General features: G+C 39.0%; 1 protein-coding gene across 4 annotated transcripts in view; it reads left to right on the top strand.

Annotated features, from left to right (window-relative positions):
- The window catches only part of limk1a (LIM domain kinase 1a), a 62,468-nt gene extending 51,322 nt beyond the window's left edge, over positions 1-11,146 (top strand). For 2 of the 4 annotated variants that reach the window (XM_058799558.1, XM_058799559.1), the window contains 7 exons: positions 765-896; positions 4,173-4,232; positions 4,790-4,855; positions 5,615-5,783; positions 6,128-6,183; positions 6,362-6,519; positions 8,243-11,146. In XM_058799558.1, coding sequence (XP_058655541.1) covers positions 765-896; positions 4,173-4,232; positions 4,790-4,855; positions 5,615-5,783; positions 6,128-6,183; positions 6,362-6,519; positions 8,243-8,396 — 795 coding nt within the window. In that variant the 3' untranslated portion in view covers positions 8,397-11,146. The remainder of the gene's footprint in view (positions 1-764; positions 897-4,172; positions 4,233-4,789; positions 4,856-5,614; positions 5,784-6,127; positions 6,184-6,361; positions 6,520-8,242) is intronic. The other 2 variants (XM_058799560.1, XM_058799561.1) reach the window with 1 other exon arrangement.
- The last annotated feature ends 2,265 nt before the right edge of the window (positions 11,147-13,411 follow it).

Here is a 13,411-nt window from a genome sequence, read left to right on the forward strand (position 1 = left end):
AAACATTGCTGTTACGAAATATAAAATAGACATTAACCAAAGAAAAAAATCATTTTCATTTAGTTTAACTTTGTTTCACAACATCAGCTGCTTTCCCACGTTCAACACCGTATCATTCACCCGTCAGCATATGTGACCCTGGACCACAAAACCAGTCATAAGGGTCTATTTTTTTAAAATTGAGATTTATACATCAGCTGAAAGCTAAATAAATAAGCTTTCCATTGATGCATGGTTTGTTAGGATAGGACAGAATATTTGGCCGAGATACAACTATTTGAGAATCTGGAATCTGAGGGAGCAAAAAAAGCCCAACAAATCTAAATATTGAGAAAATTGCATATCACTAATCAAAAAATAAAGTTTTGATATATTTATGGTAGTAAATTTACAAAATATTTTCATGGAACATGATCTTTACTTAATATCCTAATGATTTTTGGCATAAAAGAAACATTTATAATTTTGACCCATACAATGTATTGTTGGCTATTGCTGCAAATATAGCTGTGCTGCTTATGACTGCTTCTGTGCTGCAGGGTCACATATCAGCGTATCAACGACGCATCGATACCAAACAGTAAACGCTGTGCTGCCCTTCATCTGAATGAACATTATTAGACCTTCCATACACTGCTTTCATTTGTGTGTGTGTGTGTGTGTGTGTGTGTGTGTGTGTGTGTGTGTGTGTGTGTGATTTGAACAGGTTTAGATTACGCTTTGTTATTGCAGATGTGTTTGTGATTATTGCCCTGTGTGTTCAGGTGAAGGTCATGAGATGCTTGGATCATCCTAACGTGCTGAAGTTCATCGGCGTCCTCTACAAAGACAAGCGGCTCAACTTCATCGCTGAGTACATCAAAGGAGGAACGCTGAGAGACATCATCAAGAATATGGTGTGTGTGAAATATATGCTCACAAGTTTGTCTGAAGTGATAATGTAAAGCACGTCTCATGTTCAGGACAGTTTGGACCGTGCAATTTCCCGCAGCAGCTCACGTTTTCAACATCACAGTACTGTGCAGAGGCGTCATGCCCATTCAAAGTGCCCATTCCTCAGAGTTTTGAGCCATGTGGATTTTGATAGCCAATTAATATTTTCTATATTTAATACTAGAAGTTGACCAATAGTGGATTTTACCGATACCGGTAGCTAGAGGTTGGACCACACTAGCCGATACCGATTAATCAGCCGATAGTTTTCAAAATGGATACTGAAAGAAAGCTAGTGCTTTACTATTTAAAAACAAAACAAAAGCAGTAACAGTACTGAACCATACATTGTAAATGAATAAAAATATTAATATTATTTACTATATTCATCATTAAAGGTATTTAATAGTTTGCTAATGTTAAAAGAAGAAACTTTTTAAAATTTTAAAGATGTAGCCTATTAATTGCTAATAGTGAATGTTGAAATGAACACACTCTAACAAGGAACAATACTTCTACAGTTTTCATTAATGCTACAAACGGACTCTTATTGTTAAGTATTACCATTTAATTTCAACAGTCATGCTTAAAGATGGCCATCTTTAAATATCTGCACAAGGCCATAGCATTAAAATTACATACATATGGATATGGGTACTCACACACTTTATTTGCTTCTGTTTTTTAACACTTGATAATTATCTAATCCAAAAAAATATATAAAATGTTAGTCACACACCGGGCAAAAGCGCAGCGCTGCGTCTAGGAGAACTCAGAGGTATCACACACACTCACACACACCAGACGCTTTGCGTTCAGTTCAAGTGGCGGTCTAAAACAATTTATTTAATCCCCAAATGGACACAAGTTTGCTTCAAGAATGAACAATGTGGCATAAATGAGTTTGAAGTTCGGTGTTTAAAAAAACAGAGCAAGCTCTGTGCAGCGTGCAGTGTCACGTGTCAAAATAAACAACACGTGCTGTCAGTGATTTCCGCCTCTAGAGGCCGCTCTCGTACTGTATAATGCCAGCGGACCCTTCTCAGCCACTCCAGCAACGGTTGCAAACCGGAAAACTATCGGCATGGATTTTTGCCGATAACCGATAGTTGTGGCAATCAACTATCGGTGCTGATTAATCGGCAAAACCGATGAATCGGTCGACCTCTATTTAATACAATAACACCGGCGTGATTAGAACGTTCAGTGCGTCATATCATCAGCTGCTAAATTCAAATCTGCATTCGCTGACTGGCGCTGAGCCAGATACAGATGCATTTTTACAGCACTGCATTATAACCAATCAGATACGATGCTGTTGAGCTTATGAATGCAATGACCAATCAGAGGTGTTCAGATGAGTCATGCCGGTGTGTTTTTCACTTGCTCGCTGACTGAACACCTCTTTCTGGCGAATTCTCTTGTCAGAAACAACAAAGTGCAAATGTGTGTACGAATCTGTAAGATATTCCTTTCATAGTGTAAACAGCTTCAGTGACTATAATGGCAGTTTTTGAGAGTGCTTGAACTCTAGACTCAGTGAAAATGTTCTTTGCTCTCTTTCTGTACAATGAAAGTGTTATAATTAGTAGCTTAACTTGCAACTTTTTATTCACATTAAATATAAAGTCAGTCAAATTACATGACACCCATATCTGTTAATTAAGTAAACAGACAGATTTTTATGCATAGTTAATAAATTACATTATTAGGTTACTTTGAACATCGCACACTAGATCAACTAACATAATCTACAATCTGAATTCCGGAAATAGTTGGGACGGGGCATGTTTAGCATGGTGTAGTATCTCCTCTTCTTTTCACAACAGTTTGAAGGCGTCTGGGCATCAAGGTTATGAGTTTCTGGAGTTTTGGTGTTGGAATTTGGTCCCATTCTTGCCTGATATAGGTTTCCAGCTGCTGAAGAGTTTGTGGTCGTCTTTGACGTATTTTTCGCTTAATGATGCACCAAATGTTCTCTATAGCTGAAAGATCTGGACTGCAGGCCAATCCAGCAGCCGGACTCTTCTACTATGAAGCCATGCTGTTGTAATAGCTGCAGTATGTGGTTTTGCATTGTCCTGCTGAAATACACGTCATCTGGAGGGGAGCATATGTTGCTCTAAAACCTTTATATACCTTTCAGCATTCATAGTGCCTTCCAAAACATGCAAGCTGCCCATACCGTATGCACTTATGCACCCCCATACCATCAGAGATGCTGGCTTTTGAACTGAACGCTGATAACACGCTGAAAGATCTCCCTCCTCTTTAGCCCGGAGGACACGGCGTCCGTGAAGAATGTCAAATTTGGACTCGTCTGACCATAGAACACTTTTCCACTTTGAATCAGTCCAGTTTAAATGAGTCTTGGCCCACAGGACACGACGGCGCTTCTGGACCATGTTCACATATGGCTTCCTTTTTGCATGACAGAGCTTTAGTTGGCATCTGCAGATGGCACGGCAGATTGTGTTTACGACAGTGGTTTCTGAAAGTATTCCTGGGCCCATTTAGTAACGTCAATGACAGAATCATGCTGATGAGTGATGCAGTGTCGTCTGAGGCCCGAAGACCACGGGCATCCAGCAAAGGCCATCTTTACTTCTGAGAGACTCTGCCTCTCTAAAACATCCCTTTTATAGCTAATCATGTTACAGACCTGATGTCAGTTAACTTAATTAGTTGCTAGATGTTCTCCCAGCTGAATCTTTTCACAATTTCTTGCTTTTTCAGCCCTTTGCTGCCCCCGTGCCAACTTTTTTGAGACCTGAAGCAGGCATCAAATTTGAAATGAGCTCATTTAGTGGATAAAATTGTAAAATTTCTCAGTTTAAACATTTGTTATATTCTCTATGTTCTATTGCGAATCAAATATTGGCTCATGTGATTTGTAAGTCTTTTAGTTTTAATTTTATTCAAATGTAAAAAAGCATCCCAACATTTCCAGAATTCGGGTTGTATAAAGGTGTGAATCAAGATATTTCATGATATAGTTAATGCGTTTGGGAATGTTTCGAATAAAAAGGAAAAAATAAATAAAACATAAGTGCTGTTGTTGCTGCTGTGTGTCACATGACGACCCCGCTCGATCCCTCCCTCCCTCAAAAATAATGAGTGCATGACGCCCCTGGTACTGTGCATATGAATGCTCTCATGCTGTACTCTTGTAAAAGGCTTTATGAAGGTTTCAGCATGAATATTGTCTATCTGAATATAAATGTGTCTGATCTGTGCAGGACAGCGATTATCCATGGAAACAGAGAGTGAGTTTTGCCAAGGACATTTCCTCTGGGATGGTAAGTCAGTGCTGCCCTCATCTGGACACTCAGCCGACGTCACATGACTGCAGGGTCACATGACTGTTGGGTCACAGGCTGTTTTAAATGTTTTCTCAAATACTTCAGTAATTATTTTACATTCATATTTTATGAGTTAAAAGGGTGAAAAACCTCAAAAGAAATGGTGAAACTGTTTTTGTTGTTGTTATTAATGAAAACTAAACCTACATTAAAACATTAGCATATTTAGAAAAACAAACTGAGCTAAAAAAAATTAATTTGGACTCCAAAACTGAAATAAACTATAAATTACCACATATTCATTTTAGTTTTAGTTTATAATCACAATGTATTATAAAATGCTAAAAACGAAACTAGAAACAAACAAAAACCAAAAAAAAAAAAGAAAGAAAAACTTTGATTAAAACAATAATGATGAAAAACAAAATAAATTCAAATTAAAAATTTGAAACAGACAAACAATCAAAAATCACTGTGGTGAATTTTGGCAGTACCTGAGTGAAATCTGCAGATGGCAGTGTTTTCTCATCAGTTTCTCTCATTCTGTGCCTCAGGCGTACCTGCACTCCATGAACATCATCCACCGAGACCTCAACTCACACAACTGCCTGGTCACAGAGGTCAGTGTGTGTCTGTGTCTGTGTGTGTGTGTGTGTGTGTGTGTGTTGGGTTTTATTTTTATTTGATTTTTTTGTTTGTGTGGTTTGTTTTTATGTTTTGTTGTGTTTTTTTTTTTTTGTTTTTTTTGTTTTTTTTGTTTTTTTTGTTTTTTTTTGTTTGTGTGGTTTGTTTTTATGTTTTGTGTTGCTTTGTTTTGTTTGTTGTGTTTTGCATTGCTTTGTTTTTTTTTGTGTTTCATTTTGTTGTGTTGTTTTGTTTGTCTTGTTTTGTTGTGCTTTTTATTTTTGTTTGTGTGGTTTGTTTTTTTATGTTTTGTTGTGTGTTGTTTTGTGTTTTGTTTTGTTTTCTTGTTTTGTTGTGTTTTTTTTTTTTTTTTGTTTGTGTGGTCTGTTTTTTGTTTGTTTGTTTGTGTTTTGTTGTTTTGTGTTGTTTTGTTTGTGTTGTATTGAAGGTTTTCTGAAGCTGCTGCATCTGTTCTCAGCATCACATTTTTGTTTTTATATTGAGAAAGTCTTTTTAGACAGCATATATAGGCGGCTCTTGACTTAATCATCTATCAGATGTGTTTGGCTGAGTTATTCTCCATTAGAGGTTGAGTGTTTGATAATACACTTTAGAGGTCTGTATTAACACAGTCAGTGGAGTGTGGCAATCACATTTAGCTGAAGAGTTAAAGAGTAAAGTTCCTGTGCTCTGCATTTATAGATCACTGTAGTTTTAGTCAGTGTGTTGATTGTTGATTTTCCTGCTCTTGACAGAATAACAGTGTTGTTGTGGCGGATTTCGGACTGTCCCGACTCATGGTGGAGGACAAGAATCAGGACAAGCTGTCCTCAGGACAGATCCCGGGCGTGAGGAAACCCGACAGGAGAAAGAGATACACCGTGGTGGGAAACCCGTACTGGATGGCTCCTGAAATGATTCACGGTCAGAAACGTCTCTTATTAACTTATTGTTCTTTGTGTTAATCATAATGTTCTTACAGAGAGCTGTTGTGCTGTTTTAGGATGAATCATATTTCACAGAAGATTTAGTAAAAGTGCCAAGTTCTTAGAAATCATGTTTCAAATCATGTTTGTCTCCTAAATGTAAAAAGTAATTAAATACTTAATTTGCACCTTGAATGTGAGTGCACACATAATTTAAAAAAAGGTTTCAAACATGTTTTTTATTTCATTTATTCCATTTGATGAACCTGAACTTGTAGGTTAATAGATGCAAACAAAAAAAAAAGTTAACATGTCAGTGCTGTTTGTCCATCTGGTCCTCAGGGAAGAGCTATGATGAGAAGGTGGACATCTTCTCGTTTGGCATCATGCTGTGTGAGGTGAGTGTGTGCATGCTGTAAACGCTCAGAATAACAGCTCTGTCCACATCAGGCTGTAGGCTCTGTGTTTAATGAGAAACACTGTGAGTTACTCCGTCATTACAGAGGAAGCTGTGGTTGGTTCAGTATGTGGTTTAGGGACGCTCTGTTCTGAGTCCGTCTCTCCTCTCCGTCTCAGATTATTGGCCGAGTCAACGCCGATCCCGACTTCTTGCCCCGCGCCATGGATTTCGGGCTGAACGTGAAGGAGTTTTTGGACGATCACTGCCCACCTGACTGCCCGCCTGCTTTCTTCCCCATGGCGGCGCTCTGCTGCGATCTGGACGCTGAGAAACGGTTAGACAATCCAACACTAACATAACGTGCATCTGAACATTAATTTAAACTATCAGGGCTGTCAAGAGATTCAAATTCTTAATCTAATTAATTACATGATGTGCTGATTAATTAACTGCAAATTTAGGCAAATGCAGTTGAAACCTTTAATATTTTATTTGTGGATTTAACATTAATAGATGGTCTAAAGCAAAAGAGCTGTAAAAATTCAAAAAATATTTTAGAGCTCCTCATATTTAAGTTTTCATAACCCATTTGAAAAAAAAAATAAAAAAATTATTACATCTTACTGAATAAATCTGTATACATTAAATTATTTAAGAATTTTACAAGTGTCATGTTTGTGATTTTTATTCATGTAAGCTATAGCTTCTGACCTTCTGAGAAACAGTGAATCTAATCATCATTCAGGCAAAACTTTGCTTCAAGAATGAGCCACACCGCTGACGTGATCTAATCACTACCACATCCTGAGCACATGTGAAATATCTGTCTTATCGGCAATTTTTCAAATTGGCTGACACCGATGTTTACATTTTTAAGCCTTGATCGGCCGATTCTGATAACCTTTCCGATAATATTGTGCATCCCTAGAAATGTGTTGAATCAACAGCCCTATAAACAATATGTATTAGGGATGCACGATATTATCAGACTGATATCGGAATCGCCCGATAAAGGCTTTAATGTAAATATCGGCATCGGCCTGATAAGAAAAATTATGCCGATATGCCTTGCCGATAAGAGGAATACGTTAACTTGCATGAGCTCAGGCTGTGATAGTGATTAGATCACATCAGCAGTGTGGTTCATTCTTGAAGCAAAGTTTTGCCCGAATGATGATTAGATTCACTGTTTTGGATCGCTGAATTTAATCTGTGAAAGCGTAGAGTAAACAGTAATAGCACACGCAGCGGAACCCTCCCCGGGTCCTAACGCCCGCTCAGTACGGAGTTTTAATCAGTAGGGGGTGCTGTTGGCCTACTTCTAATTAAATTAAAAGTAAAATAGCCCACACAAATAACATTTAGACTGTGTTTCTAATTAAATAAAGCAGTAATTGATGTCATAAAATAATGAATGTGTTTTGATTTAAAGGTCAGAAGCTATAGCTTAGATGAAAAAAAAAAATAAATCACAAACATGACACTTGTAAATTAAATAATTTTAAATATACTGATTTATTCAGTAATGTGTAATATGTTTTATCTTTTAAACAAATCATAAGCTCTAAAAGATTTTCAGAGTTTTTACTACTCTTTTGCTTTAGACCATCTACAAATGTTAAATCTTAAAATAAAATGTTAGGGTTAACTGCATCTTTCTGGGGAAAAATGCAGCGATTGATACATAGTTTGTTTATTTATAGTTATTTTCAAAGCTTCAATGTACTGTCAAAAGTTTTTATTTTTTTATTTATTTTTTTTATTTAATTCTAATAAGTTCTTGTTAAAAACTAACCAAAATTAAAAATATTTTGCTTATAATTTCTGCACAGGAGATACTTGGTGTTGTTTCCAAACAAAAGGAAATATGTTGGTATCGGCCAAAATGAGTTGAAAAATATCGGCATTTCGGATATTGGCAAAAATCCAATATCGTACATCCCTAATATGTATATAACAAGATAGTTCTTTTTAAGCAATTACTGTTGTTTTGACAAAGTTAAAATAATAGAAGAGTGAAACTGTGCTGATAGACGTGTGTCTGCTCTCTGCTGCAGACCTGCGTTTGTGAAGCTGGAGTCGTGGCTGGAGAACCTGAAGATGCACCTGGAGATGGGCCTTCATCTGGTGTCAGAGCTGGAGGTCATTCATCAGGACTTCTTGCAGAAACACTCGAGCAGCAAGAACGGCCTCCACACGCACCCAGAGTAACAGCGGAGCAGATCCAGGAGTCTCCTCACAACAGAACGCATCCCCACAGATGCTCAGTGCATGTCTGCCGTGGCTTGCGGTGTGATGTTCTTCATGCGTTCACGTCTCACTGATGAAGCTCTGACTCTCATGTTTAGGCTCGATGAGATGTGAACGCACCAGAACACACGAGACCCGCGCATCATCAGTGTTTTCGTTGGGTACATCGCGCTAATAGTCCTCGTGTCAGGCATTTCCCGCAGTGTAAATAGAGTTATATTGTAAATGTTTGACATATTGTATATGTGCAGACATTATTTTGTATAGTGATTGCGCGTTGGCGTACTTTCATCTGGATGTCAGTCCTCATGAGAAGATCTGGAAAATAATGAACTGTCCGTGTCCGACACGTAAAACGTCATACAGGTCAACTCTAAGCTTCATGGGATTGACTCCTCTTTCCCCCAAATCAAAAATACATGTAGATACTGTATGTGTTTTGCATAAAACAATGAAGCCTTTTCTTTTAATGATGATTTATTATTTAAATTGTAAAGTAAATATGCATCACGTTAGTATTTGTTGTAATGAATGTATTTTATGGTGATTTCTTTCAAAAATCTTCACAGGCTTCATGTTCTTGTGCAAAATCAGATTCTTTTGATTCGGGGGTGAATCTTGTCGAGTTGACAGGATTTCTGTGGTTTGCGGTGATCTCAGCCAATCGGAGCGCTCGGTACTGTTGGACTGATCTGGAGGAGTTTGTTCCCAGGCCTGTGTTTGAAAGACAGACCCTCTCAGGGTCGACCCTCACTGATTGTGTGTGTGTGTGTGTGTGTGTGTGTGTTTATGTGGTTTATGAGGACACAAATTTGTATAATGTCAATGTATGACAAGAAGGTGATTTATGAGGACATTTTCAGTGTCCCCGTAATTTAAAAAGCTTATAAATCATACAGAATGTTTTTTTTTTTGAGAAAGTAAAAATGCAGAAAGTTTCCTGTAAGGTGTAGGACAATAGAAAATACGGTCTGTACAGTAGAAAAACCATTATGCCTATGGAGAGTCCCCATAAACCATGAAAACCAATGTGTGTGTGTGTGTCTCCTCATGGGAGCTTCAGCTTTACACAACACCGCTGGTGTAAATATCTTCTCTGGATGCTCTGCATGTGTCACTGCCCCGTGCTCCACTACTGATCCAGCTGTTCTCGTTCAGATGTTATTAAGAAAACACAAAGGAGGACCGCCAGGAAAAGCACGTGTACAGACGAAAAAAAAAAAAAGTAAAAACAGCCTCTTCTTTGCTCTTTTTGAATAGAACCACTATTTTCTCTTTTCTAAAACGTTGAAATGCTTTGATTTGCACTATGTGTGAAAGCGGCTGCTTTCTTTGGTTCGGTGATGGTGTGAATGCTCATCTCTGATGGAGCCGCGGGCCCCGAGCAGCAGATGCACGACGGACGGAACGAGCATCTGATCTCAGTGCAGTTACTAATAGAAAGCTGGCGTTAAATGACGGTGTTCACCATCAGTGTGATTCTGACAGCGTCTAACAGATACATGGCTATCGGGTAATACTGTGTGCATCAGTCTAGCTGACCTCAAGCCAGTTACTGCTTTCCACGCAGACAAACACCGGCTTGGTTTATTAGGATAATACATCGGAGCCCTGTTGATCATATTGGATAACAACAATCTCAGTATTGCCATTAACAAAAAGCCATATTACTATGAAAGCCATTACAGAGAGTTGATGAAGAGTGCATTGTTAGTGTTTCTGTGGCGAGTCTGCGGCTGGACACGCTCAGAAAGAGCACTTCATAGACGTCACACTCAGGGTCCCGCTGCTGTCCAAGAACGGTTCACATCTGTTCACAAACTCATGCGCATCGGTGAGAAAGTGCTGAGGAAGCCAGACGTCGGTCTGGTGACGGAATGCTGCAGCTTTTCCTTCTGGAAGCGATGGTTTTTTTACCTCTCCACATTGCTGTGCCTTTGTTTTATGCTAGCCTTGCCAACGACTCGTGTGATTTGAGCCGGATGAGTTAATGTCGTCATCACCGCTTACCTGTTTCAATGAGGTTTCCTTTCGTTCTCTAGATATTTATATGTTCCACGTTTCTGTTCAGTCTGATGTTTTAGGTTTATGGTTTCCTGTGATTTCATGTTTTTACTGAAGCTGTGAAAATGACTCTGCACTTTAAACGCACTGGCGGTGACCGGAGGTGATTCAGGACAGAATAAAGTGATGCTCCTGATGATACGCTGCTGTCTCGCTGTCCTCTGTCTCTCACACTAACTCATGCAAGGCTTTCATATCCACTAACGAGGTATTTAGCTGATGATGACTCTTCTGGATACAGTGGCAGGACAATGTGCCGTGTATTCATCTGAAGACACTGACAGGCAGCAGGGGTCATTTACTGTACATTGCCTGTTTATTTCTCAGCTCAGAGAGAGAGAATGCTCATGAAAGACATGCAAGAGACCGTAACGTCAGGGGAAACACGATTAAAACATTGGTCATTGTTTGTTACCATTTACTTTGTATTAATTTAATAAGAATATGGGAAAATGTAATCACTTGTCATGAAAATTACATCATAATCAATTCATATAGTATTATCATGATTACATTATATTTGCCATGCATTTGGCCTGACAGGAAGATGAGGGTTTGGCTCCTCCCATTTTTTTTTTTTTTTTTTTAATTCAGCAATTATTGAACATTACCTAGAAAGTCCTGACAAGTAAATCCAGATACACACAAAAAAGAAGAACAATCTTAATCTGTAGGACATTTAAAAGAAGAGAACATATAAAACATATAAACAAGTGCACTTCCATAATGTACTTAAAGTGCTCTATTTTCGCAAACTACTGAGCTATTTTGGGACACCATGAATATGAACTAAAATGCACTTTTAACATACTATCTGTGTATTTAAAAAATATATATATTTTAGAGCATATTCATGGTGTCCCAAAATAGTACAGTTGAGTAGCCTACACTTAGGTGATCTCAAGTGTATCTTAAGAAGTACTAAATAAGCATTTTTAGTATATTGAATACAAAATTAGTGCACGAAAATAGAGCACTTTAAGTACATTATGGAAGTGCACTTTTTTTCCACCTGGGGAACAAGACCAGAAAAAATCCTCCATGAAATCTAACTGTAGGCTATGACATTCTTTTTGTTATTAATTTGCATTAGACTTTTTCAAAGATTCCATTTCTAATAAAATTCAGTTACATTTTGGTATGCATTTCGCAAATTTCTGTTTATGAATATAATATTTACTTAATCATTTTGCTTTTGTGTGAATAAGTGCAAATCACATCATTTAAAGGGAGCATTTATGATGCACAAAGCACAAATAAAAAGGCGCTACCAAAATCTGAAAAACAGGTCACAATTATAAAAGAGTTGAGACGAGTCTTCCTCGTGTGCGCTGCAGAAAACGCAAGTATTATCGATGTCCGTGAATTTAGAGCTACTCACATGGGCAGATTTTGTGAAGTATTTAGAAATGTACCTCTTTAGCTTTGTTCAAAATACAAAGTGTGTAAGGATTTGACCAGGCCGCTTTCCAATTAACATCAGACATTTTCGCATTCCATAAGCGCTTCCTCTCGGCTCGTCCATGTGCGATTGTTTTGACGGCGCGCGTGACGTCAGCGGGGAGGCTGTGCGCGCGTGACGTCACGCCTGCCGCGGAGCTGCATTTAAAGCGCTGCGCAAACTCCAGCCGTCTGTCTGCGCTAGCGCTGCTGCTTTAGTCGCTGGATTTCCCCGAGAGGACTATCTAGGAGGACGGAAGGGTCTTTCGGTTCCAGAGCGATGGAAAACTCGACTGTCAGCAGCCGCTTGAGGACTGCGTTCTTCAGCCACGGTGAGTGACGCCTTTCTGTCTCAAACGCGACGTTATCGCGTCGCATTCCTGCGGGAGAAACCGCACACATGAGCCGAGCTGATGCCCTCATCCAGAGCTTCACCAACAAACCGGCAGAAGTCCAGAACTCTTTCTCATGCAGTTACTTTAGAAGCACGAAGTGTTCGCAGTGGTTTAACTTGCTGCCATTATCTGTCAGTGTAATAACCATAACACCTCAAACACCTCAAACACCTCTCCATCAGAGAGCTCCGGGACCGAGTCCTGTGTGTGCTGTCGGGAGATGCTGCTAGTGAAGTCTGAGAGACTAGTTATTACACGGGTGAAGTCTGAGAGACTAGTTATTACACGGGTGAAGTCTGAGAGACTAGTTATTACACGGGTGAAGTCTCTGAGACTAGTTATTACACAGGTGAAGTCTCTGAGACTAGTTATTACACGGGTGAAGTCTGAGACTAGTTATTACACGGGTGAAGTCTGAGAGACTAGTTATTACACGGGTGAAGTCTCTGAGACTAGTTATTACACGGGTGAAGTCTGAGAGACTAGTTATTACACGGGTCAAGTCTCTGAGACTAGTTATTACACGGGTGAAGTCTGAGAGACTAGTTATTACGGGTGAAGTCTGAGAGACTAGTTATTACACGGGTGAAGTCTGAGAGACTAGTTATTACACGGGTGAAGTCTGAGAGACTAGTTATTACACGGGTGAAGTCTCTGAGACTAGTTATTACACAGGTGAAGTCTCTGAGACTAGTTATTACACGGGTGAAGTCTGAGACTAGTTATTACACGGGTGAAGTCTGAGAGACTAGTTATTACACGGGTGAAGTCTCTGAGACTAGTTATTACACGGGTGAAGTCTGAGAGACTAGTTATTACACGGGTCAAGTCTCTGAGACTAGTTATTACACGGGTGAAGTCTGAGAGACTAGTTATTACGGGTGAAGTCTGAGAGACTAGTTATTACACAGGTGAAGTCTGAGAGACTAGTTATTACACGGGTGAAGTCTGAGAGACTAGTTATTACACGGGTCAAGTCTCTGAGACTAGTTATTACACGGGTGAAGTCTGAGAGACTAGTTATTACACGGGTGAAGTCTCTGAGACTAGTTATTACACAGGTGAAGTCTGAGAGAC

This window comes from Onychostoma macrolepis, chromosome 15, assembly GCF_012432095.1.
Source record: "Onychostoma macrolepis isolate SWU-2019 chromosome 15, ASM1243209v1, whole genome shotgun sequence".
Lineage (NCBI taxonomy): Eukaryota > Metazoa > Chordata > Actinopteri > Cypriniformes > Cyprinidae > Onychostoma > Onychostoma macrolepis.